This window comes from Scatophagus argus, chromosome 10 (genome assembly GCF_020382885.2).
Source record: "Scatophagus argus isolate fScaArg1 chromosome 10, fScaArg1.pri, whole genome shotgun sequence".
Classification (NCBI taxonomy): domain Eukaryota; kingdom Metazoa; phylum Chordata; class Actinopteri; family Scatophagidae; genus Scatophagus; species Scatophagus argus.
The window spans coordinates 10350648-10377809 of record NC_058502.1 but is presented as its reverse complement, the minus strand read 5'-3'; the positions used below and the strand labels follow the sequence as shown (position 1 = coordinate 10377809).

The 27162-nt window shown below is 39.9% G+C and overlaps 3 protein-coding genes across 10 annotated transcripts in view; 2 read left to right on the top strand and 1 right to left on the bottom strand.

Moving 5' to 3' along the window:
* The window catches only part of zmiz1a (zinc finger, MIZ-type containing 1a), a 96033-nt gene extending 90362 nt beyond the window's left edge, over positions 1-5671 (top strand). For 7 of the 8 annotated variants that reach the window (XM_046401176.1, XM_046401175.1, XM_046401173.1 and 4 more), the window contains 8 exons: positions 82-187; positions 359-519; positions 613-680; positions 778-846; positions 935-1218; positions 1569-1762; positions 2223-2474; positions 2734-5671. In XM_046401176.1, coding sequence (XP_046257132.1) covers positions 82-187; positions 359-519; positions 613-680; positions 778-846; positions 935-1218; positions 1569-1762; positions 2223-2474; positions 2734-2841 — 1242 coding nt within the window. In that variant the 3' untranslated portion in view covers positions 2842-5671. The remainder of the gene's footprint in view (positions 1-81; positions 188-358; positions 520-612; positions 681-777; positions 847-934; positions 1219-1568; positions 1763-2222; positions 2475-2733) is intronic. The other variant, XM_046401178.1, reaches the window with a different exon arrangement.
* A 1410-nt stretch (positions 5672-7081) lies between these two features.
* On the top strand, positions 7082-9795 carry ppifa (peptidylprolyl isomerase Fa). Its single transcript, XM_046402718.1, has 6 exons — positions 7082-7315; positions 7473-7503; positions 7610-7698; positions 7777-7873; positions 8755-8830; positions 8935-9795. Exons 1-6 carry the CDS (start codon positions 7139-7141, stop codon positions 9068-9070), a joined length of 606 nt encoding a protein of 201 aa, XP_046258674.1. The 5' UTR covers positions 7082-7138; the 3' UTR covers positions 9071-9795.
* A 1122-nt stretch (positions 9796-10917) lies between these two features.
* zcchc24 (zinc finger, CCHC domain containing 24) overlaps positions 10918-27162 on the bottom strand; it is a 33383-nt gene continuing 17138 nt past the window's right edge. The window contains exons 3-4 of the mRNA XM_046401573.1: positions 18548-18712; positions 10918-15409 (exon numbers count right to left, since the gene is read on the bottom strand). Coding sequence (XP_046257529.1) covers positions 15296-15409; positions 18548-18712 — 279 coding nt within the window. The 3' untranslated portion in view covers positions 10918-15295. The remainder of the gene's footprint in view (positions 15410-18547; positions 18713-27162) is intronic.

Below are 27162 nucleotides of genomic sequence, written 5' to 3'. Positions count from 1 at the left end.
TGATTTAACTTTGTATATGTGTTGTGCTAAATAGACTGTTTGATTTTCTGTTTGTTTTCATGTTCTTGTGTTCCTCTGCAGTCCCACCTGTTTGTGCTGCAGCTGGTCCACAGGCCATCTGTGCGATCTGTCCTCCAGGGGCTCCTGAAGAAAAGACTCCTTCCTGCAGAGCACTGCATCACCAAGAGTACGGCTCATTTTCTCTTCTAGTGTAGTTAATATGCATAAGTATGTCTCAATTACACAGACTTACACCTGCTTCTCCTTAGGGTTTGCTTTAAAATATGAAGTATTTGAAGTACACCTGCAAGTGTTCACAATGTAATAGTTTCCCTCTGAAACCCTTTGTGTTTTTTAGTCAAGAGAAACTTTAGCAGTGTGGCGGCCTCTGCAGGCAACACCACGCTTAACGGGGAGGACGGTGTGGAGCAGACAGCCATTAAAGTCTCGCTGAAATGTCCCATTACCTTCCGACGCATCCAGCTACCCGCACGAGGACATGACTGCAAACATGTCCAGGTTTGTTGGGATTTAAATGTACAGTTAAGCTTACTTGTTATTGAAAAATGGAAAAGCTTATTCTAATAAATTGTGATAAATTGTTCTCCACAGTGCTTTGATCTGGAGTCCTACTTGCAGCTCAACTGTGAGAGGGGGACATGGAGATGTCCTGTGTGCAAGTAAGTATAAACTTCTTTTTCAGGGGATGTAAAGCTGGGACTGATAATAAGGAATGCCTCTAATGACGATATGTAATGTTTTTTGTTCTCCTTCCAGTAAAACAGCATTATTAGAAGGTCTGGAGGTGGACCAATACATGTGGGGAATCCTTAATGCCATCCAAAAGTAAGTTTCTTCTCTTTCTTCACCACCTGTAACTCTGAGTCCACAGTTTGAAAATTAAACGCACACTTTCTAATTTCTCCTTTAACAGTTCTGAGTTTGAGGAGGTCACTATAGACCCTACATGTAGCTGGAGACCTGTGCCTATTAAGTCTGAGGTACACATCAAAGAGGACCCAGACGGGCCACTTGCCAAACGCTTTAAGACCATGAGTCCCAGTCAGATGACCATGCCCAATGTGATGGAGATGATCGCCCAGCTAGGCCCTGGCCCTGGCCCAGGACCCGGGCCTGGCCACGGACCAGGTCCCAACCACTTCCCCCCACATCCTGGCCAACATGCTAGTGGCAATGGGGGAGAATACCCAGGAGCAGGTAAAAAATAAATAAAAATAAAGCCAAGATCCTATTGAGAATTTAAATAAGAGGATAGTCTGCTCGTTCGTTTGGAAGTTGAGCTGTTTTACATTTTCTAGCAGGAACTACTGATGTGTTTGTCTGCTGCATAGAAACAGCCCCAAGGGGCTGTGCTGAACCTGCTTTAAAATGTTGTAAGATCATTGTTCTGAGACAATAGTATATAAAAGTAAAACCTGTGTATCCTGTTATGTAACCACTTTGAAAAGATAACTTTTTGCACCAGTAGGAATTCATGAAACAAGTCAGCAAAGTCAAACTGGAGTTAATCTCTTGACTAAAACCTGTTTGTTCTTTTGTCCTTCAAGGCAACACTTACCACAGCCAAGCGAACTTTGACTTCCCTCACGGGAACCCCTCTGGTGGTGGTGGTGGTGGAGGAGGTGGAGGAGGTCCCCCTATGAATGACTTCATCCATGGCCCCCAACTCTCCCACCCCCCAGATGGACCTGGTGGTCTCCTCTCGCAGGATAAGCCCCTTAACCACGGCATGAATGATGCAGTAAGTACAGTAGGGTTGAGTTCAGGGCTGCTTGCTTGCACGTGTCCAAGTACATTGTAGGAATAGAAAGTAGCTTTGTCTTGACTTTTAAATTGTTATTTATTCACTGCAGAGATGTTTTTTCTGGTAGCATGATTTGGTTTGTAAAAGAGAATCTCCAGTCTTTGCCATGCTGAAATAAGAGACTCAGATTTGCTATCTGAACAAGGTGCAGCCTGTGCTTCTAGCCAGCATGTGTGCTCAGTCATGCTCACATGTTCATGTCACCGTATAATGTTGCAGCTGTACACGTCTGCTGATCACAGCTTCCATTTAGAAAGCCTGTTCCATATTATTCATGCTGGAACTCATTTCGCCTTTCCTGTCTTTCTTCCCACGCACCCCCCTCTCCTCTTCTCCTTAACACTCTCTCACTATCTTCCTCCTTCTTTGGCCTCCTGTCTCCCTCTCGCACCTGCAGATGTCCCATTCTGATCAGTCTCATAATTCCATGCAGCAGATCTTGCATGCGTCTCCCCACCCTGGCAGCCAGACAGGGCCACCCTTGCATCACAGCGGCCAGTCATCGCAGCCACCTCGCCAGTCGCAACCTCAACCGCAGCCTCAGCAGCCTGGGCAGAACAGTCACCCTCACAGCGAACTGAACTTTAACCCCTCGTCAGACGGGCAGATGGGTCAGGGAGCCCAGGATATGCCTGAACCCTCCCTGGATGTAAGTTTGCCCGCTTTTAGGCATCATAAGCTGCCTGTTAACAGCTAAACATTGTCTGCTGCAGCTGCTCTCATCTCTTTGCTGCATTTGTGTTTGATTGTCAGATTGCTTCTGAGCAGTGGTAGCTGTGTTTATGAGAACACTAACTTTGACAAGACATTTGACCATGATTCAAAGGCATCCAGCGTCAGAGAGATAAACATCTTTTCAGGTTAATTTTCCATGTCGCTCATTGTCTTTTTCTGCCTTTTATCCACAGCTGCTTCCAGAGCTGGCAAACCCAGACGAGCTACTATCATACCTGGATCCTCCCGACCTTCCCGCCAACAGCAACGACGACCTTCTCTCCCTCTTTGAGAACAACTAGCCCTTCACCTCCCCTACAAACCCTCCTGCACCAATGGGAGTCGTGATGTGTTTAACTGTCCGTCCACAGACACTTCACTGACCTCCTGTCGACTGTTCAAGCAGCTTCCTGTGCTCACGCATGCACACACACTTACACAGTCTCTCAACAGATAATGTGTGGCATAGGAACACGGCTGAAAAGGGGCGCCTGTTTGGGAACTCCAGCGGAGAAAGTAGGAAGGCCACTCGTCCCTGCACCCCCTCCCTTGTTGTTTTCCTCGTGTAAAGATTCCACGCACCAGTTCCACCGTCTGACTCGAAACGCACCATATACAGCCATGCTGGCGGGCACTAAAGTGATATTATATATATATTTACATATATATGATATTTGTGACTTTTCAACTGAAAACTGTGCAGCTATAATCATCATGTGTAAAACAACACAGGAGGAGAGACGGAAAAGTGTTGTAGCTTTGTTTTTTAAATATGATTTTCCTTTTGTGAAAAAAAAACAAAAAAAAAAACAAAAAACAGAACATCGTCTTGTAAGAGTGTTTTTAACATGTTTGAAATGTGTTCTTCCAAAACTTTGGCACATGCCATGCCCTTCAACCCCAGACTTCTCAGCGTGCGTGTGTGAGTGTGTGTGTGTGTGAGTGTGTGTGTTTGGGGGGGGGGGATTCAGGTGAATAACTGCAACTCATCAGAATCAGAGCACTGAAAGGATGAGCTAAAATGTCCTCCAGTGTCAACAGAGGAAATGAGTGCACATTGTGCAATGGAGTGTGTGTGTCTGTGTGTATATACCTGCGTGCGTGTGTGTGCTTATGTGTCCTCTTTTAGTTGCCTGCGAGCATATGTGAAAGACAGCGGTGAGAGAGAGTTTGAGACAGAGGAGGGAAGAAAAAAACTGAATGGAAGAAAGAGAAAACAATCCACGTTAAGAGCTGACTCGGCTCTTCTCCAGCTAATCTGCAGTTGTTCTTGTGTATTTATTGTAATGTTTCACTCTTCCTCATCAAATTCAGCACCATTTTGTTCACAAGTGCATGTGTGCCAATGGCTCCTGTCGTCTTTGTCCAGCCTAAACGTGCTTGATCAAATCGTTTTCTTTCTTTCATCTTTATATTTATTATTTTATTTCACGTTCATCTGATTTTTTCTTATTATTGTTGTCTTTTTTTTTATGTGTCTTATCTTTGTCCCACATTGAAATAATCAGATGCACACCACCAAAGTTGTCCTATGCTTTTTCTAAGGGGTTTGGCCTGGATATCATGTTGGCATAAGAGCAGGATTTCAACATCCTACAGACATCCACAGAAGTTTTGAAGTCACTGTATTTTATAGAAACGTCTCTGTGATTGTACTGATCTTCCCTTTTGTCGTTTTGTTACTGTCGAGCTGCATCTTTTTGGGAAAAAAAACATCCTGCATGATCCAACAGAGTTTCCAGAGCTGTTGTATATACCCTTTGTGAATACTTTGTGACTGTACAGTACTGTACCTATCTATTACTGTCAACTACATGGTACTGTATGTCTATCAAGGACTACACACACAAACTCACACAAAATCCCTTCTAACAGTCCAGTACTGTAACGAATTGATCCAAATGCACTCTCACTGGCCTTGTAGTATTGAGTATCTGTGTATTGTGTACAGTTTTTCCATTCCCCTGTGACAATGCATCAGTGAAGAGGAATATTTGAATTGTTTTAAGAGCTTTTGTTTTCTTTTTTTCTATATTAAAATCAGTCAGCTTTAAATGAGCTGTTTTTTTGTTTGTTTTTGTTTTTTTGTTTTGTTTTTTGGGTTTTTTTTTGGTAAGCTTGTAAATGTAGCTTAGAGGTCCAAATTTCTCCAAAAATGATTAGTTTAATATTATTGGAACGAGTGACCTCGTCCTCCTTATTTAAGGTGAGAATGTGCAAAATTGTCCTCTGGATTGTTTTGAGGCCTAATAATGAGCTTTTTGATAACCACACTTGGCAAAAATGTGTGAATATGATTTGTGTATTTCCATCACATTTTATGTTGTTTCAAGTTTTAAGTTATTATTTTTGTCCCATGTTTTTATGACAGGTATAATTTGGTTTACACAGTTTTATGCAGTGCAGTAGATGAATTTGAAATATACTTTATAGTGTTGGCTAAAAGTTCCCCCATTTGAGATTTGTAATCTGTTTGAAGAACCAAATATGTCTGTACTGATCTTCAGAACTGATCCTGCATATAACACAGCTGAAGGATCAGATGTTGTTTGTGTTTGTCTACATGTTTGTTAAAGACAGTGCACTGCCGCGTCGGGATGTTTTATTTCCCTACACAGTGTGTAACTATAAGTGTAACCTTTCAAAGAATCCTGTGTGGTGATTTGAGCAACACAAATTGTACTGTCTGATTTGCAGAAGTTGGAAATTGAGTTGTGGATTTAAAAGAGAATGAAATTAATATTGTAAAATGAAATACCGGGAGGGGAGGGGGACCCCCTCCTATTTGCATTACAATGGGTGAGGCTGTGGCAGACGGTTGGGGGTGGGGTCAGGGATGTAAGGGAAATGTGTATATAATGTAAATGACAAATAGAGACACGTTAACAGAAATGTATTCATTTTCTCCAGGGGGAGTGTGCATAGTGTATTTAGAATTTGTAAAGCTTCCATCCTCCTGTCAGACATTGAATTGGCAAAATGAGTCTGTGTTTGATTGTGTCTGTGCAGACCGCTCTAACCACGCCTGTTCATTTATGTAAGATACTTTATGTACCCCTCCACGTGGGGTTTCCAAGAAAAAAAAAGACATTTTTGCTTTGTGTAATATTAAACTTCTGTGTATTTCTCTATTACCTGTGTACTTTATAAAGGTGCTACAAAATTATTAAAACCTTTTGAGGTATAATTGGGACTTGGAGACACTGAGCTTTGAGTGGCTCTCAAGGGTTGTTTCCAAATTTACAGTTTGTAAAAGATTTTGTCAAATTTATAATTTTTATGCAATTTGGCAAAGTATGCTATAAAGGTACAATCTGAAGTGATTGGCACAACAAGTGGCAGTTGTCTCTTTGGTTTTGTACATTCTATGTACAATCATTTCATATTCAAAACTGGTCAGAAAAAAAACATTGTGATTTTTAGTCTTGCAAATCTGTATGTAGTTAGATGACGTGACATCCTAATATTTATCTAATAAATATGTATTCAGATGAAACACAGTTGATGGCCTCTGCGTCTTTTGACAAAGTGCAACCCAGAATGTCAATGTCAAATCCTTGCATATTCTACGGAAAATAAAAAGGACTAATTTTGTGCTATGCAATCCGTTGAATAACTTTAAAAGTAAGTTAAAAACACAGTGGATCTGTAGCTACACGGTACAGGTGTGAATAATGAAATTAATGATGTCTGACTTCCCTTTAGCTGCTGAAGAATCAAGGTCCTGGTATTGTGCACGCTGTCATTAAGATGTTAATGCTTTTCCTGCTCTGACAGGTTGAAATGTCTGCTGTGAAAAAGTCTGTTTCACCATTTTAATAATTAATTTGTAATTAATTTCTTAACTCTGTAGGCTGAAATTAGTACTGAAAAAAGGCAAGTTGATTCAGTTACTGCAGTAGATTCAGACATTCAGCAATTTATTTTCGTCATTTAATTAACGAGTGGCAGGGTGGAGCCGTAAAAACTTATTTAACTTAAGTGTTCCAGACAAACGAAACGTAAGCTTATGTATTCTATGACTGATTGAGTTCAGTGTACCAAAGACAACAGCACTGACACTAATGATGCTTTTGATGTTCCCTCTTGGTTAAAACCTTTCCTAATTAGAAGCATCTTTAAATATTAAATTTGATGATTATGATTATGAACAGGTTTATAGTTTTCATCACACCTCAACTGTAGATATAGAGTCACTTACAGTATGACCAAGGGAAATAAAGGGAATAATAAAGCTGAAAAAACCCAGCTTTAAACAGAAAAACTATTGCCAACCCAGTACCTAAACATACAAGACTGTTTAGCATCGCGCCTTTTTTCAAATGAATATCTGTTTAAACATTTATTTAGTTTAAAGCAAGTTGCACAAATACAAATTAAGAATGGAAAAAAAGCTACATTTCGATGTCAACAAATGTTGGCCTATAATTTATACTTTGGTGACAAAATGGGCAACTCCCTAGGACAAACACCTCCAAAAAGATGGCTGTGACATGTTTTTGTCAACCTAAATAAAGTTGTTCTACTTCCTAAACCTCCCACGTGGTGACGCTGTCGGGCTGTCGCTCTGTGTGACGTCACGCGTAAACAGCAGCAGCCATGACCTCCACACTCATCAGCAGCCGAGCAGCGATGTTGCAGTTAAAAAACCGCATAAGATACAGCTCACCGGCCATCGCCGCCGCCAGGCTGTTGTCCTCGGGTCCCGTCAAGAACCCTGTCGTGTTTTTGGACATCGAGGCCGACAGCGAGCCTCTCGGAAGAATTTTAATTGAGGTAGTAAGCTAGCTAGCTTTAGCCCTCCTGAACACCTTGGTCTCACCTGCAGCATGTCTCACAGTAACCTGCTACAGATATCTACAGATGAGGGCCTTCGTTAGTGTAGGCCAAACATTCATTCATGAATTTGTATGTGATTTGTATTATCTTGCAGTTGAATGCAGATGTTGTGCCAAAGACTGCAGGTATGCTTCATCATGCTGCAAAATCAAGAGTCACGCTATTTTAAGAGCTTATTTAAGTATCCTTGGCTTGTTTTAATATTAATTAAAAAGCTAACTCATTTTACAGAAAACTTCAAAGCGCTATGCACTGGGGAACATGGCTTTGGATACAAAGGATCTGTGTTTCACAGGATCATACCTGAGTTCATGTGTCAGGTAAGATTTACAATGAAGGTGGTGTACATAACGGGCACATTGTCCGTCATGGTATCTGCTGTGTGTGTTCTGTTACAGGGTGGAGATTTCACCAAACACAATGGCACTGGAGGGAAATCTATATATGGGAAAACATTCAAAGATGAAAACTTCAAGTTAAAGCATACTGGCCCAGGTACATTTTTGCTCACACACTTGCTATGGAAAACTTTATCTCTGACTTAATGAACAATCCTTTTCTATTCAGATCTATAGGTTGATGAAAGTATTTTAAGTGGCAGACTTAAAATCAAAATGCTCCTGAATTTATGGTTGTAGTCATTTTCCAGTATCTCAAATGTAGATTTCAAACATTTTCAAAAATTTTTCAGTTTGTTTGTTTTCTGGTATTTTGAAGACTAAACTGTCAGTCAGTCCAAACCAGACGTGGGGTCAAGGCCCCCTCAGGGGGACGCCAAAGACCACAGAGAGTGCATGAGACTTTGTCTCCTCTGACGTTGTTAAATTTTCATATTAACTAAAGTTACAAAACACACACTTAACGGATGATTTAGTTTTAAAAAATTTAAATATGAAACCATTTACAAAGAGACTGTATAATTTGACCTGATGTCAGTGTTTATGTCACTTTCCTAGGTTTTAACAACATGTTTTGCCAGGTTTTTGTCTGTATCTTCATATTAGCTGCATGTCCACTAGATGTCAGTGCATAATTTCATGCAGCACCTCCTATATGGATTTTGTAATCCCCTGGTGAATGACCTACTTTTTAAGTGAGACAACATGCGCTAATCAAAATAACTCCTTTCTTGAATAAACTTCATCCACATGCTGATTATTTGCTCGTTCACTTCCAAGTGTTGTGCAATCACAGTTTGCGTCAGTTGCAGATAAGTTAAACAGGTCTTTAACTAACACACTTGTGATTTTGTGTCATGCTTCTCATTTGCATCAGTCAAGCCTAAATGTTGTTGACTCTGTGCTAAAAGGAGGTCAAGATTTTGTTGACTGCATTGCATTTAATTGATTTACATGTTGACTTTTTGACGTGTGCAGGAACACTTTCAATGGCAAATTCGGGGCCAAACACCAACGGCTCCCAGTTCTTCATCTGCACGACTAAAACTGAATGGTAAATGGAACTTTTAAATGTGTTATCTTGGCTATGTCACTCATATTCTCAAGATTTAACCACCTTTGAGTTGCTGAAGTCACTTTTCGTCTCTCTTTTGACAGGCTTGATGGTAAACACGTAGTGTTCGGGCAGGTGAAGGAAGGTATGGATGTGGTCATCAAGATGGAGTCCTTTGGTTTACATGACGGTGGTGTGATCAAGAAAATTGTCATCACTGACTGTGGGGAGGTTAAATAACACTTCATAACACATGGATTTCTGTTGGATGACTCAATATGCAACAGATCACTACTGACTTTATCTTTCAACCTGTTTTCATGATCCTCTAAAGGAGAAACTGCCCCAGGTGATTCTGTTTCTCGATAAAATCTGATATTTTTACTCTTGATTATGATGTTAAAAGACAAATTTATCAAATTTATTTTTAATGCCTGAAATCAGTTATGAAATCTTTATAATGCGTGTTTGTTATAAAACTAACAAGACTACGCAACAAGGCAAGACTAGTAGTTAGACTAATACATTTTTATTTTGAGTGGAACAGGTATATTGCTTTTCTATGGTGTACGACTTGTACTTGTGTATACATCTTAACGGGACAGTTTATTTCCTCCCTGCTGTTAGACCATTTAGGATGTTTTGGTCTGAGTTGCTGTGTTTGGAAGATACCAGCTGTAGAGATGTTCATATATAGTTCTTACATGAAACTTCTCACAACAAGATCTCTGGATTACCTTGAATAACCGGGTCTGTATTTTTTTTTTTGGCCATATAGCCCGATTGTATTCATGAGCAGGTCGACATATGTCCAGAACTCAGAAACTCACACCAAAATAATCTAGATGGATAAACTGCACTAAAGGTAAGAGAAGGGGTGAACTGTCTCTTGAAATCATCCACTATGTTATTGTGCAATTACTTTCCCATTCATTGCCAAATAAAATGACTATTTTCAGATTTTACTCTGCTCTCATACGCTTGCTCTCATGTGCCGCTAGCATTGCTGATTTTAAAGCTTCCTGGAAATGATCCAGAAGCTGTTTTTAGACTCGAGCTGGCTCTCCAGCAGAACTCACTTCCTGTCCATCAGAGCAGGATGTGACATCATGTGACAGCCACCTACAGTGGAGCTGAAATATCACATGAATGCTGTTGACACATGATAGACCTGTGGGCTATAGCCTCAGTGGACACAGTGAATGCAGATGATTTAATCTGCTGGAACCAGAAATGAACCTGAAAATGTCTTCAGCTTGTATGTGGGCTGCTCTTCCTTTCACTGCCTCTTTATTTGAAACACAGAGTGTACAATGGGGAGAGCAGAAAAGAGGGAGGGAGGAAGGCCAGGACATGTCTGAAAGCCAGAGACTGGGTGGTGCTGCTTATCGAGCTAATACTTTATGAAAGTAAATAATGAAGCGATGTAAAAAAGCAGCTCTTGCCCCTAAATGAAACCATATGCACGCTGACCTTCCACCGTTTGTTTGAATTCTCCGATTACATTGTTGCTATAGAGACTTTTCAGCTCTCACTCTGTTTGAGCTAGAGATGTTGTAACAAACTTGATATAATTTGGGTCCCCACCCTTTGGTTTAGTTTTAGTTATTTGGAATGCACATCCAATATTGTGCATGGAAACTTGGCCCAAAGGATGGTGGTGTTGCAGCCAACATTTAATACACATGCAAAACAATGACATCTTTACAACTGGTACAAGCTGGTTCTGCTGTAAATGTCCACATTTATCACGCAGAACCCATGTCAGTGGGTGTCCCTTTTTTGTGTTTTAGTTTTCCTGTCCACAGTTTGACTAAAGTGTGGAAATCAATCTCGTCAACTTGAAGTGTCTGTTATCTTTCAGCTCTTTCACATACAGTGAAAAGTAAGTTTTACAAGTCTCCCTTTGCGTTTCACAATCATGATGAATGATCCCTTAAAAAAAAAAAAAACATCATGTTTGCTTTTAGTGTTGCATACGCACTAAAACTAAAACACAAGCATATATTCTGTAATTCATATTATACAGACTGTACTAAACAACAATTGAGCAAAGGACTCAAACAAATAAAGACTGCTCAGTCCAGTTTTAATCCAATATGACTTTTATTCATCAAACTCTCGACAGCAATAAAGCACTACAATGTTTTCCCAACTAACAAATAAGGCACATTTTGGAATGCCGTTTCATGGACATGAAAAACAGACCTGTGGTTGACTCTCAAAACCATGACGGTTCTTGTTTCCCAAGATCATTGTCCCCCCCCCGCCCCCCACCTCACGCCTGTGTTCTGTCCAATTCAAATGTTATTGCAATATTGCATTATGAACAGGTCAAGTGATACAGACAGTAAAGAATACAAACACAACTTTCCAAATTGACCACATAAAGTGTTAACGCATTACATTCAGTAAATATGTATTATTCATAGAGGCTATGCTAGCAGTAAATGAATTACTTAGGGACTAATAACAATCAGAAGTTGCTGATAATGTTCAAAACAAATATGTACTGTAGCAAACTACTGTAAAGTATTTAAATAAGTAATACATTGCACAACATAATAGTTCATTCAAAACCAAACACATGCACATGCAAACTCTAAAATAGTTCTTTGTCACACACACTTTCTTGACCAAAAGTATACATTCCCTAAGCTACTAATAACACTGTAACATTGTATAATAGTTTCTTGTCATTGCTGCTTATAGCAAACTACATCTCACAGTTTAATGTGCTTATACAGTGGTGAGTATCCGTCACTAATTAAGAAAAAAAGAAAAGATTTCTGCATGTTAACATAATATATCTTCATAATATTGTTTACAAAATTAATACATGCTACTGTATGGATGTAAATGGCAGCTCAAAATTAGTTACATATAGCAACTGAATAACATTGTGGGTTATTCAATATTGATAACATCATAAAACAAAACACAAAAACACAATGGCTTGTACTTGAGAAAGGGTATTAATTATGTACCAGCTTTTTTAATAATATTCTATGTAGACATCAATATTTCCTTCTTAGTGTATCTTGCATATTCTATACAAAAAGTGTTGTAAAAAATTTTTTCCATAAATATTTCTGCAGGATAACTCCTCAGATTATTGTAAAACATAAAAGAAAAACAAAAACTCCCAGCTTTGTTTAATTCTCAGCAATAGGCCCTTCTTCGAACACAAAAAGCTTCAATAATGCATAACACTTTAAAAGAAAAAATGATGGCCATCAAATATATACATAAAACAGTCTTATCTTTGTCAGGGAAATAACTCTTGACTTTTGCAGATTGCTTTATAATTTTCAACATCTATTAAGTGTTCCAAAATACACATCTCATTCATAGAAAAAAAATGAACTGAAAAGGTACTAGAAAAGTCAAGTATATGTAGTTCAAGACATTACGTCTGAAAGCAGAATTTTTTTCTTTTTTTTTTCCGCAAAAGTATTCTATCAATTGCTTCCATTGGCTCTTGATTTGCCATTTAAAATGGCCTCCTCATAACATGTATCTGGGTGGAATCAAATTCTTGAAAAGGATTTCTCATGTCTACTCTGCCAGAACTCTATGAATCACAATAATGTTACCTGTTTATGAGGTTAGTTCACAAGGCATCATTTGCATCTATTCCTCTCACTACTGCCACATAGTATGACGTGGACAATACGGTTAGTGTTGTCACAGAGAGCAAAAGAAGAACTATGGTAACAGTAATAAAAATGTATTGTTACCAACAGTGGTGGGCTGAAAGGAGAATCTTGCATTTAGTTTAACTTGCGAGAATATACAGACAACTGTGAGTTCCTTCTTTTAAAGGGGCACTCCAAAACTTTTACAAACAGTTGAAACTGAATTTACTCAGTACAGGGAGTGCTACTCAGACTGTGAACACAGCTGTATAATGTCTTCTGTAGCTCTGCAGGAGCTTTGTCAGATATGAGGAAAAACATAACCCTGATGATGTCAGATGCTGTGGAGTTGCATTATGGGAAATGCAGGATCTAGCATTTTTGTTTTTGTTTTTTGTTTTTTTTTTTTACCAGAAGCTAAAAGTCAGAAGAGCTCAGCCTCTGTTGTTTAGTGTCTCTTGCAAGCCTCCCAACTTTGTGGGGATTGCAATACTAAATCAATGGAGTGCCCCTTTAACGCCACAGACAGAATTTGACAAAATTTCTCAAAACTGTAAGGTACCATTATCAGCCACTGAAAACTCTCCCACTAAGGCAAGTAACCATGTATATTTTTTGACAAACCCACAGTTCCTTGGATAAACACAACTACAATAGATAAAAAAAACAAAGTGAGGTCCACAGTTTCATGTGCGACTCTGTTCTGTTGTGACTGACTAAGAAATAACATCTTTGTTGATACTCCTTGACAACAGACCACAGTAGGATTGTTATTGCCAGCTGGAAATGCTGTTTCAGCCCGTGTCTCCAACCCAGCAAACTGCGTGAACACCCACAATGCCAGTTCAAACTGCCAATAGAGGAACTGTATCGTTTTCTTGTCCTTTGTCACATCTTGAACCTGCATTTAACTTCCTATGCATTACAGCTAACACATGCACGTATGCTGCTCCATCTTTGAGTCCATCTCCATCTTTTCCCAATTTCAAATTGCTTCCAAGTCCTGATACTTCAGAATGATTAAAATCTTTTTAAGGCACATACAGTATTTTACAGTATAAAATATAGTCAACCAGCTTTTATATGGCTAGAAATACAGTACATGTAAAATAGTTCACAATTCCTATATCAAGGTTCCTTGAAAGGCAGGTTTCGTCAAAACTGCATTAATTTCCTCTGTAGTGCTTTAGGTCTGCACGATGACATCTGTAAACAGGATGTGTTTTTTTCTTTCTTTAAAGACATTGGTCTGTAATAGTAGGCACTTATGTTCATAAAAATGACAATAAGTGTAAACATAATTTAATCATCACTTTCCATATATCCTTGCATCTTCAGCATCGCCTGAATCACAAATCAACCCTTCCATGTTAAATCCTATTGTTTCTGTCAGCCAACCTGAAAATCATTGTAGTTCTCCAAAGCTTCAACTCCCTCTAGACACTCTTCACACTGCAATTTGCTCTTGGACATAGTTTTGAAAGGTGCAAGCTGCTGGAAAAGTTTCCATTTAGCTCCATAGTGGCTGCAAGAAATCAACTGGTGCTAAATAAGAACTCCGACATTTTTCTGAATCTCCTTCAAGCAGACATTTACCTTTTGTATTTACTAAATTGTATTTAAAATCAATCTAATCAGGCTGTACATGTGAATGGCAAATTGTGGCAAGCAGTCAGTTTTTTTTTTTCATTGCTCTGAAAACTGAATAGACACTTTAAAGAAATTGTACGAAAGGCAAAATCATTTTTACTGAAAATATTGTTTTCCTACAGCTCCTTCTGAGTTGTGTTTATGTCAAGCAATTGACATAAATGCAACTTGTCTAACATATAAAGAAAAGTGAGAATTTGTGTGGCAACAAAAATACTAGGGGGGTAAATGAAACCTTATCTGTTAGCAACATGCTAAGTTTAAACAAGGAGCGAATCTACGCAACTGAACCTACAGTAGTTTCTAAAGACACATGGAAGCAGTAACACAATAATGTGATGTACAAACATACAAAAAACATCTCTTTATGTCCCAGTTAAAACTCAAATTGCACACAAGATGACAAGAAAATAAATAGGCCAAATGTAAGCTAGGGATGTATGGCACATTGTCCCTCAGTTAATTCACAGTTAATAAGATGTGCTGCTGACCCTAATACGGCAAGACATCAGAGGCCTCATATACATTATATCATCATGAGAGGCCCAAGTTAAACGTTCATCACATTACCACACACTTCACTTGGCAGGAAAATGGAAGGCAGATCTCTGTAAACACAAAGCCGACGAACCCCAAGGCGAGGTAATCTAGTGAGACCAATACTGTCAGTGACACCAATGAAAAACATGCCTGTTGCTAATTCATCAATACAATGATTGGCTGTTGTTAAACATTGGTGGGGTTATGTGGTTTCTGATGCATGAGGTGTAAAAAAAAAAAAAAAAATTTAAAAAAAGTCATTGATTTTGGCAAGTCTTTTTCCTTTGATGAAGATAATTTCGAGAGAGAGAGATACTGATCCTAAGATACCACGTTCCTCTCATTTCAGGATGTACTCTTGAATACTGTCTCTAAAGAAGAAGTGTAAAGGCTAAAATCTGTATTCCACAGGTGGTTGGTGAGAGGGACAGAAAGAAGGGAGAAAGGGGTTAGAGCTACCGTCTGTACTTGAGGCTTCTGAAAGAAGGAGGGGAGGACATGAGGAGGAAAGGACGCCATGTCGTGTGCAGGGCAGGGACGTGGGAAACAGGGTGGGGTGGTGATAACAGCCTTAATGGAGGATGAGCAATAGGACTTGGGACACAATAGGACTTGCTCTCTGACTGAATGAAGATTATTATTGCACACGGCGGCAGTAGTAGCCCAGGACTTTACATTTCTCACACAAATGTTGTGGGTGCTCCTTACTCTGGTCAGAAACATCCAGGCCATCTGGCTTCTCTAAAGGCCGCTGAGGATACAAACAGGAGACCAATAATGAGAAGGATTAAACACTGAAGAAAACAAACTAAGCAGCACACACAGCATAAACCCCTGAATTTTGCAAGCAGTCTATTTGGCACCAAATTCAGCTCAACTATACACCTAACAACTTGGGCCTCCAGCATTTCTCTCATATTCTTCACAGGCCAGATATGTACTAAACACAATTAGTTGCAGAGATATGGCAGCGCACCATCAACTCTGGAAACTTGCAGTACATTTTAACAACCTGGAATTAAAGAAAAAGATTCAATATGCATTTGATCATGAAGACCTGCATGGAAATATCAGCAAACTGCTACGGCAATGGCTCTCTTGTAATTGTTATGGAGGACAAAGAGAATCTATCTGGGCCAGCACGTTTGGAGGTTATTTTAACAATCCGTCTGGAAAATTTTATTCCTCATCTATTGTTCTCTTATTGTTAGGGCTTTTAACAAAACTGCAATTTATTCCAAGTGGTCTAACTAAAGGAAACCAGGTTACCATGGGTCACTACAAGGAGATTTTTCAGTGGTCCGCTAATGAGTCTGCCGGGAAGTATGGGGACTTTACTATCGGTGCGTCAAACACATTAGGTCCTTGAGGAAAGCTGGAAAATCTGATGTACATTTTATGGGATCCTTTCAGTGGTTGGAAGGAACTGGGTTCAAGCCCCTGTGCTGCAGACATGTTCCCTGTTGAAGTGTCCTTGAGCAACAGACACAAGCTCAAGGGACCCTGCTCTGTAGCTGAGGCTGCGGTCTGAACTCTTTCAATTTGGAGAAAGTGAACATACAACTTTTATTGTAATCGCAGCATAACTTTGGTTTCAGAGGTTTTGGGGACACAGTGTAGTTTACACATATACACACATATATATATATATATATATATATATATATATATATCTGTGTGTGTGTGTGGTGTGTGAATGCAATTTTACTCAAGGAAATAATACAATTGTTCTTCGTCCATTCCATAGGTCTAACAAAATTACTGCAAATGTCACCTATGTCAGTTATGTTATTAATACATAACACCTAACTTAACTGATGCAGAACCAAGGTAATGTTGTTTTACATGTTTAACTGCAGTTCAATAAAAATGGAAACATACAGACTTCAAAAGTAAATATAGTAGTAAATAGTTTATTATATTAATAGTTTGTTTTTTTATAAACTGAAATTGCCTCAAGTTGTCTCAAGATCACTGTCCTTCCTTCCCTTGCTGCTTCAACTGCTATTCAAGTTGTAGGGGCCTGCAAATTAATTTTACAAAAACATCTAGAAGAGGGTGAAAAGTTTTGAGTAGAGTATGCAAAACTGTTGTTAAAGACACAATTAGGGCAGTGTCTTTGCAGCCTGAGAGGCGAAACCAGAGGCAAAAAAACTCACCACAAAGGCCAAAGGCTGTGCTAGTGACTACTAGAACTACACGCTAATAAGCCGCAAACTTACTAGTGCTGGTCAGTAATAATAGCTTTCATAGGTTCTTTCTCCTGTGGTATTTATTATCATTAGTTGAATCATTCCATTTAACTAGCTTTAACTGTCAGTTAGCATGTATGTTAGCTTGGCTGTTAAAGGGACAACAAGTTCATATAGTTTATTCAAAAACATATTTGTACTATTGACTCTTATCTCATGAACTTATGTGTGGAAGTTTGTACTCCAACAGAGAACAAATAAAGATGGATGGAGCAGTACAGCTAATAAGGTAGATTAGCTTCCTATATTTAGGTCACTCTCTTCCCTCAAAGGTCAGCACTGTCACGAGGTACAACAAATTTGTGAAGATTTACTTTGCCCACTGTGGTATCACTGGACCTTAATAGTACTGTCAGAACGTCAAGTAATACATTTTCCTTCCAAGAGGGACAAATATTCTTTACATGTGGATGGGACTGGAAAATACATTCTTGGGTTATTTATGGGAATCCACAGGGATGGTGGAAGCCTTGCTGAGAGGTTGAGCTCTTTGATACTTGAGGAAACAGAGGTTAGTGGTACATTTCCAAGACTGACGGGGGGGAAATATGTTAAGTGGGTGACATTGCAAATGCAGGGAATTTGCTTGCCTGTGTGTAGCTTTGCCACAGGACACGGAGTGAACTGGATGGAACAAAATGGCTTTGACTAAGAAATGCTGAAGTACTGGCAATGTGCGTGCAGACTTCCACCCATGCCTTTTTAAGTTACCAGTCATATTCATGGTTTCAATCTTACACTGATGAAAGTGTAAATGAATAAACAAAAGCTTTGGAATAAATGATGCATTAGCTTTCCATTGTCAAGGAATGTTGCCACCCTTTGCCAGAATTTTTGGGTAAATTTGTCAAGCAGTGTGCCTTTCTTGCTTCATTTTATCTAAGTGTTAGCAGAGTGGAGCATGGTTGGCCATGGTATTCAGAGAACAAACAGGGCCTCAAGCAGTAATCCTAATTTTATTTCAGGAAGTGGAATTGGAAGAATGTGGAGAAGCATAAATATTAAAAGATGAAGAGTTCAGGATAAATATATCTCGAGCTGAAGGAAGCAGAGTGGATTCTTTATCCATTGGTCTCTTTAGTCAACAGACTGTGAGGAAAATGTTCAAAGTTAACCCAAATGGACAGCTCAGCAGCACATTAATTCCCTCCAAGTGTTTGCTGCTCGGAAAAACACTCCTCGGCATCTCAGTTAATATGACTTCACTTTTTCATATTATTACATGTAAGAGGAATTTCTGCAGCTGTAAGCCTCAATTTAGCCTGGAGTTAGTTTGTGTCTGTGAAGGATTAATAAAGAAATATTTGTTTCAAAATTTGATGACATTCAGTAAATAATCCCAAACGTTTTTATCAGTCAGGAAATGTAATTAGTTTATTCAGTGCTGGTTTATTACCAAAGAGGCTAAAGCAAATGTTAGTGGTATGATTTTTTTTTATTTCATTTTATTTTAATGAGGCCATCTGGAATATCCTCAAGACAATGCACAACCATGCAAACCAGAGTCTGGCCTCTGTTAACTTTGGATGAGATGGTTCAACCTCCCATTTAAACAAAGAGCATGAGTAATGGTTTTTACTTTGAGACATTACTACAAATTGTCAGGAAAAGACATGCCATGTTGTTAGTTTGAGTACCTGTTTGTGTGGATAGACATTGATGTGGCATTTGATACATTCTTGTCCCATGTTGGCCCAGGAGTTGCCACTCATCCACTTCCTCTTACACTTGGGGCACTTGTACTCTCCAAAGCATCTCTTCTTCCCTTGGTAGGGTGTCAGCCCTTCCCCTTTGGGTCTGGCCTGTAAAGAGCAAAGCATTTGAATTAAGTGTATGTACATGTGGGAAAGGTATTACTTGTGCATCCTTAGCCAGATAAATAAAATTTGCGCAGAAGGTGTTCAGTTTACCGTTTCTTATGCCAGATTTGTTTGTGTGAGCATTATGTTAGAGTTTGACGCCATAGTCATATGTTAGTTTCAGTTACATTTATTTAGCTGCTAATTTCCATATTGTTCAGCTGTTGTTCCTTTGTTCATACTCAACATGCCTGACTGTTATTTGGAGAGGGGGCCAGCCTAACATTTCCTGGTTTTTATGGTGTGTGTGTCCCTTTGTGCTATTTGTCCCTTCTCCAGTATTCTCTACCTCTCACCAGGTGTTCTGTATCGTAAGTGTTCAGTGAGGTGCACCTGGCCAGAGAGGGAAGTGTTTATAAAGTCACCTTTTCCAGCATCTGAAGTGGATGCTTCTTAGTGTCTTGGTGGTCTGGATCTGGCTGTTTTAAAGGTGTCTTTTCTGTAGTTGTTCTTGGTCAGTGTTGGGAGTGTTGTTTGTCCCATAAAGCTACCTGAAGTGTGAGGTGCAACAGGTTTTAGTGATGTCATGCTCAGTTACACCAAGTGCAAGTTTCTTCTCTTTGGTGGCAATGCTTAGTTTGGTTTATCTGAAGTTTTGCTTAAAGATTGTGTGGAGGTTACTCATCTGTACAAAGTCACTGAGTAACATCATGAGCTTGGAAATGACTCTAACAATGTTACGTGGTTTTCCAGTAATGAGGAATAATGTGTATGTTTACCTTCGTTATATTTTGCGTTATATTTTGCTTGAAATTCACACATAACGGAGAGCACTGTGAATAGATTTTCACCTCTGGAAAGTAGAGATGTCTGCTAGTCTGTCTACGTACCACCTTTCTGACCCTCATGCCAGACTTTTCTGTGGTTTGTCCATGCCTGTTGTGCTTATATATTCAAAATCATATAACACAGTCCTACACATAATTTTTGGCACAATATGTGGTTGTGTAATTGACATTTACTTCCATTACAGCTGTGTTAAATTACTCCTTCGATTCTCATGAGGGAGATGATTACAAACAGTCAGTCAGCCATGAAAAAGCATTAGCTTGAGGGCAATATTGTTGGGAGGAGTCACTCCAGTGACTTCATTTTGGCAATTTTATTTAGGCCACTATAACAGCAGGATTCATTTTTCCCTTAAAAGCGTGTCCCAAACAAACGTAGTGCTGATGTCATCAAAAGGATAAATCACAAACTGTCCTCCATCTTGCCAAAATAAACCCAAATGTACACAGATTAGTAAGTTTGACAGAGCTTGTCATTATCAATTTGAAGCTCTATCATCAAAAACAGAGAAAAGTTAACTCCAAACTTGCATCTACTCAATGGGTATGTTGGTAAAAAGAAAAAAAAAAAGCTTCCATTTGCAAGATAAACATTTATAGAGTACATAGGAACTGTGTTATTTTATCTCAAAGTTTAAAAATTCTCTCACGCACAGATGAAAATCTGATATGACAGGGTGAAGTAATTTTAATGCACAGCATGCAATTGATGGCAGATTTCCAGAAGGTTGGGAAAGGTTCTGCATTCCAAGCCAAGTACACTCCTGATTCTCCTGCAGGACAGCCGATTGTTTGCACAATCACTTTAACATTTGCTACAGACTTCGGGGTGGATGTAGGGGGTACAGGCCGGTGAGAGTGAGAGGAGGAGAATTACAATCTCTCGTTCCTGTCCCAGCCCATGTGTGACTAATGGGAACTTTAATCAGCAGCATCTGGCGCACCCCTAAAAGACGTCAGCACTTTGCATCAGCAGCAGCAAGCCAACCCTAAGTATGTGGGGCTGTGCTTCGATCTGGGCCCTGAACAGCATGACCTCAACCCCACTGTCAGCCTTGCTTCTCCCACCATGACAGCTCACAGACTGGAAAATCTGACTTCTGCTGGCCTGCAGCACATCAGTCTATATACACTGACAGGGTTGTCTTGAAGCAGTCAGTGGGAAATCTCAAAGACAATGCCATAGCAACATTTTGTTTGAATGCTTTATTACAAATCATCTAGTTAATGTGATGCAGCTACAATCCGACTGTCTCACTCTTACAAATGACAAACTACAACATTTTCTAGATTTCTGCTGCAGCATAACTAACCACTATTTTATCAAATAAAATAAATCTATTAGGATATTCTGAAGCTTAAATAAAACTGCAATGAGAGTTCCAGGTGTACTACATAGGAGCTGTAATCGTATCTTTCATTGTTCATTTGGAAATTTGGACATGGTCATATTTCCCATTACAGCTGTTTGTTCGAATGTAAAAAATGTCTCCCAGACACTGCAGCCAGGACTCAGCAGGACAGAAACAGCACTTATCCTCCTCATGACCATTCCTCTCCCACTCCTTGCTGTTTCCAGGGTCTGGCCTTGGCCTTTGGCTGCACATCATGCTCTGTCTGCAACTGACTGCTTTCACATTCAATACAACCACCCTTTACAGTCAGTTTCAAGATATCAAGTTATGTTTTACGGAGGTTAATATACTTTTCAAATACAAAGAAATGTGTACGTATAAATGTTGATCAGTCATTTCAGAAAAATGTTAAACTTCCACTGGTTCCATATGCTCATTTTGAGGAGCTTTCGTTTCTCTTCTATGATAGTAAGTCCTATGGATTTAGCACCAATGGTCAGATAAAACAAGCAATTTGAATATGCCATATGGGGCTCTGGGATATTATAATAGGCATTTTTCATAATCTGATATTTTATAGAACAGAACAATTAATAAAAGAAAAAAACTAGCAGATGAATAATAATCTAATAATAATCAGCCCTGTAGATTGTAAATACAATTGTTACTTCTGAAAAGCATTAAATTAATGCAGTTGAGACATTAAGTGGACAATAAATTGATAAAACAAATGGAAAAGCACTGAATTAACCAATTTCTTGTATAAATTTTACCACCTCTGCCTTACATGCTGCATACACAAATTAAGTTTGCACAACTGCAAAGTAACCCAGAACACTATTTGGACATTTGGAGTATTACACTTACATAGCGGTCAGGGGGGTTAGGGTTGCAACACACTGTCTCTCATGGAGGTCTTAGATGAAGAGCAAGTTTTGGTTCTGAATTCATAAACTTTATAGCCGCAGTTGGTATTGCGCATTCCAATGGACACCCAAACACATGGGAACAAATGTGACAGTAACATCTGGACTGATGTGCTACCACTGCCAACAGATGCAGGCTGGGAAATACAGCAGCTTAACCGATTCACAGCGGCTGCTAACGAAGGAAGCTTTGGGTTTCTTCACATACATACATACACGGCTTTTCTTTCCATTTACATTGGTGTGGTGGATTACAGATCACAACCTTCAACTGTAAACACTAGAATGACTGAGTAAATGTTTTAGTTATGGCTTGATTTCCAGGAAAATAAGCACGCTTTGCTGCCTTTAAAGCAACATTTTCAAAACATTCACAATGCACACAGTACAATGACTAATTTAATGGAACTGCGTCATCACACCACACAGAACTCTGGAGATTAGCCTGCACAGGAGGATGTGTTTTGTTTTCCTTTGCTCTCTACAAATAAAACCATTCAAGCTCATGCCAGTGTAAGAGCTAAATGGATATATCTGAGCCTTTTAGAGTGTTTTAGGTGTCCACAAAGCGGAAGAAATGCTTTGAAACAGTGGATCAGTTGATGGCGCCTGTCAGCGGTGTTTGTCATATCACCGTGACCGTGCCGGCTTGTGTCAAGTCAGTCTTTGTTTATGTCCCCAAGGCTAGAGCCCCACGTGTTGAGATAAGGGTCAGTGTGTGTGTGTCTGAGACAGTGTCCATAGATGAGACACTGTAGCTCCATAACCGCAAGTAGTTGACCACATCCACCTTTAGTTCAGATCACAGCAGGAACTCATCATATCACACACACATGCGCGCACACTACGGGTCAGTGAACTGTTAAATGAAGCATACACACACGTGTGATACAGACATTTACTGATGCAATCTCTCTGCAAAATATGGCCACACACAACGGCTCTCTCCATGTCCCCTTTAACACCCAGACACATACATAAACTCTCAACAAATTTCACGTCCCCAAGTTTTCATCCACCCTTGAAATACAACTGCAAAATCTCAGCGCACGGTTTCCTGCACTACTCCCACTCAAGAGTCTAGCCCTGCTTCAAGGACACTGACCATTCTTTGGCTCATATCGCACCATTAATGAGCTCACAAACTGCATTCAACAGAATAAAGAGAGCTGTGCAAGAGACAGTAAAACAAAAAGGGGGACAAAAATGGGGCTTGAGAGAACAAGATGAACAGAAACAGGATAAACTTTAAGGTGGAGAAGAAATGAATGCTCAGCAACCTCCTGCTCCTCGAGTATTCCGTAACAAAGGAGGTCTAAAAACCTGCTGCTCTAGACTCATACAAACACAATGAGAAAAAGAAAAATGGACAAATACCACAAGCCCCACAGTCGCCTGAGCCAACTGTGGAGAGACCCTCCAATCAGTCCCTTGAAGGAGGGTGGAGAAAGGGAAAGAGAAACTGAGAGAAAGGAGGAAATCTAAATCTGAAGCAGATGGCCTCCATAGGGTCCAGAAACACTGAGAGCTGTCGTAAAATCGCTGTTCTGCTTTCAATTAGGCCATACATTTCAGAGAGAGAGGTGGGGGATAAAACAGTGTTAACTAACCGCTGTAGCTCTGGCCACAACTACAGTGGATCGGACTCATTATCATGTGGAGGAATGCTTGGGTTCTCTGGAGGGGGTCAATTTTAAAGACACATATGTAATACAAACAGAGCGATATTAGGAATTTGAAGCATGTGCAGGTAGATTAACTGAATTCGAAGAGGTGTGTTTAAGTGAGCTATCCCAGTCTAGACAACACCCACTGTGATGTGTTTAAATTTCAGGGTAATTCAGTTAATACCGTGAAATTGATTAAAAAGTATGCAGTTAATACACCCGCCTCTGAAATTGCAGTTTGAATACCATTTAGCCACATCTTGAAATTCAGCTCCAGTGTAAATCATAAAAAGATGTCTGTTACTGACCACTGGGAAAATGTGGTCCAGACTGCTGTCTGGGGCCTAAAGGTGATCTTGCATTTGTGTTGATCTCACATTCCAGACCAAGAGTAATGACCAGTGGACAGATACCAGACTCTATAATCTCAGACTCTCACCCCAAAAACCTGAACCCTTAATCCCCTGTCTCCAGCAACAGGATAGGTTAGCCTTGGTTTTAATATTAGAGCTCCCTTCCAAGACAAACCTAAGGGGAATCATTTTAAAAGACCGCTGCTTTCAAGGTTGTGGATGTGGGATTTCATAGTTTCTCAGCATATTAGAGGAAACGTCTACCTACAGTTGAACTGGGCTCCACATATTGCCCACAGTCAGTCCACAGACAACAAATACACAGAGACAGTGCTGACATTAAGGCTTGGGTTTTTATGCAAATGTCACATGCCATTTAGAGGTTTGTCCACTTCTGAAAGGCAACAAGGGATTTGGTGGATAAAACAGCACTGAGGCTTTGGAAAATGGTTGGAAGTAATTGTATACAACCACTTTTCTCATCTGGCTTTGGAGAGCACAGCCTTTCTTCAGTTCAAATCCAGCTATAAATGGATAAAGCAGTCATCAAATGCTTGAAACATCTTCAAATAAACCTAAACATTTGAAGAGAGATGATGGGGCTCTTCCGTACAACAGAGTATACAGACTTGATGTTCTTTATGATGATGAGGGTTCTTGGGCATGATTTTATGTTCCCATCACTGCGCTGTAGAGTTAAATGATCACTGAGACTCAGACAGGTCTGTGAGTCACAGGATAAGCCTCCCATCCAGCAAAGGGGGACACACTGTAGAGGGAATATCCTGAGGCTGTTTGTCAGACCACACCAGAAGGAGCAGAGATGTTTTTGGGTCATTTGGGGCAATAATACTTGCACAACAACTCTGTCTACACAGTTTGGTTTGGGTTGACCACATCAAGACAATTCTGATGGGAAACAAGAAAAAATACGGAAAAAAAAAAAATCAAATGCTTTCACATATTAAATTATCCTATGTGGTGTTCCTATCCACATGGCACCTAGAGGGAGAAAGAAAGGAAACAAAAAGTAACTCGTTGACCCTGTTCATTCAGGAGGCGTAGTGTATTTTGTCTCAGCTGTTTCTTAGTTTAAAAAAAATATCCTTGATCATCACGACCTGCGTTATCTGACATCACCACAACTAAAGAATAAGGATCTGAGAGTGCAGCCTGCTGCCTGTTAGTCAGAACTGAGGGCCAAGTGAGGCCGTGCAGATGGCCACTGCTTCAAGTCTCTCACAAGAATGACACTGTCACCACCTCAGCTGTGTCTCACTGCACACAGAACAAGCATTTTTTTATTGGCTGTTTCCGCTGCTGGACTAAAGAGCCCCGAGTCCGTGCCAGAACCTCAGCCAGGTGCATTATGGGGACTATTTATCAATACCACCATGCACTACAAGCTCTAAATACAGCCCCTGTTTTCTGTGTGTCTCTCTTTTTCGCTGCCATCTTTCTCACCTCTCTCACTCTCTCTCTCTTTCTTTCTCTCACTCTCTCTCTCTCTCTCTCTGGACGTCTCCTTTGCTGGTGCAGCTGTCTCTTTCTAATGCCTGTAAAGAAAAGTGTCTGAGGCTGAAATTGACGGGAAGAACAGGTGTGCTGGTTAAGTGATAAATTTGCCCTCGCTCAAGCACAATGCACCTCAGTTTATAAAAACAATCTTCCCCGAACAGGGCTGCACAAAAGAGACAAAGACAATGCGCTCATGCTGCCACAGGCTGGAAGCTGTTTAAGGAAACATACGCTCAAATTACTGAGTAAAACAAATATGTTAATTACAGTCAGATGCAATTAATCCAAGTCTGTATTTAGTGACTAATAATTACACTTAATGGCCTAAGACGTCATTGTGAATTGCATCTGTTGTCCCAATTAATGAGAACAATGTTTGTGACACTTTTATATTTAAGATCACCTTGTGCACAGTGAACATAATTCTATTTCTCAAACTCTCTCAGCCTCAAGAAACAATTGCAAAGTTATTACAAACCAAGGCCATGTTTTTCAAGTATCCCAGATAGAGCTGCCTTAATCCTGGCCTGCTGGCGCAAGACCCAAACTGCTGGGCTGCTCCCCCCAGCGTTCCCTAGTGCTCCGGTCACTGGCTAGCATCTGGAAACCATCAGGGTAAACAAAGGAGTAGCGGAGGCGCTCAGGCCCCGCTCTGCCTCTCCGCATCCCCCAGGACATCACTCAGAGAGCAACACAAGAACACCAAACCGGCCGCGAAACCTGTGTGTGTTGCATTTCCGCGTGCACATAAGCATGCACGAGTGCATGCGTGCGCATTTCTACGCCTGCTCTGGTGTCCTCATCTCAGGATCTGTATTTGGGTTGGCTGAAGTTCAGAAAGAGATAGATTTAGAGATATAGCGGATGGGGTTCAGTCCACAATGTTAGCTTTGAGTCTTTTGGAGTTTTTGTTTGGCTTGTTCATTAACCGTAGCATTTCTGATAAGACTTCTAATTGCTTTAATGTGGTTTCAGTTAGCGTGCTAGCCTTAGCGGTCTGATGAATGCTACAAGGGGGTGAGGTAGGAACCTGGATGTGGTTTCAACCCGAGAACCGGCTCTCCTCTGTGAAACATCAAAAAAAGATCAAAGCATCAATCATGCCTGATCTTTCTCTGAGACACGACAGGGAAATATTTCCTGTGCTTTTCACAACAGTGTTTCAGTAAGCATATATCTATTAATCATGTGGTTTGGTCTTTTTCAGTTCAGCAGAAACCTCCAACAGGTGGTCCATGGAGCTTTTAAACACTGAACCTCACACTTCAAGCAAACTGTATGACTTGACTTGTGCTTGTAAACACACACCACACATGACAGGGGTTTTGCAGTCATGTCTCCAATCTGAATGTTTTCACCATGAATGTGGTTTTCACTTTGCTTATTCGTTTTAGCATAACTGATTTTCCTGAGTTGATAACCAGGCATATAATATTCTCAGTTTAACTGAAGAAAAAGTCTAAGAATGGCTATCTGGCTACATCTTTTAGTTAAATATTTCAAACAACAGTGACTTAGTGTGAATGTCAGCCACCATGATGCTCCACATCTACAACTGCTGAGATAAGCATTCTTATCTCGTACAGTTGTATCTAAATATAAACCGCAGCATTACACAATCATGTACTGCACATAACCTGAATCACACACAAGGGCATAAGTTGGTCATTCGGATTCAAATGGTGCAGAGGATAAAACCAATCTAAGTCATACAATATGAAGAAACATTGATTATTAGCTGGGATGGTTTTTGGCCTGAAACCACTGCATGCTCATCATTTTAGTC

Excerpts from the sequence above, each read along its gene's own strand:
- ppifa (XM_046402718.1), top strand. The coding sequence starts at position 7,139 with ATGACCTCCACACTCATCAGCAGCCGAGCAGCGATGTTGCAGTTAAAA. Across the intron at positions 7,504-7,609 it reads TGTTGTGCCAAAGACTGCAG|AAAACTTCAAAGCGCTATGC; the intron begins GTATGCTTCATC and ends CTCATTTTACAG. Across the intron at positions 7,699-7,776 it reads TACCTGAGTTCATGTGTCAG|GGTGGAGATTTCACCAAACA; the intron begins GTAAGATTTACA and ends GTTCTGTTACAG.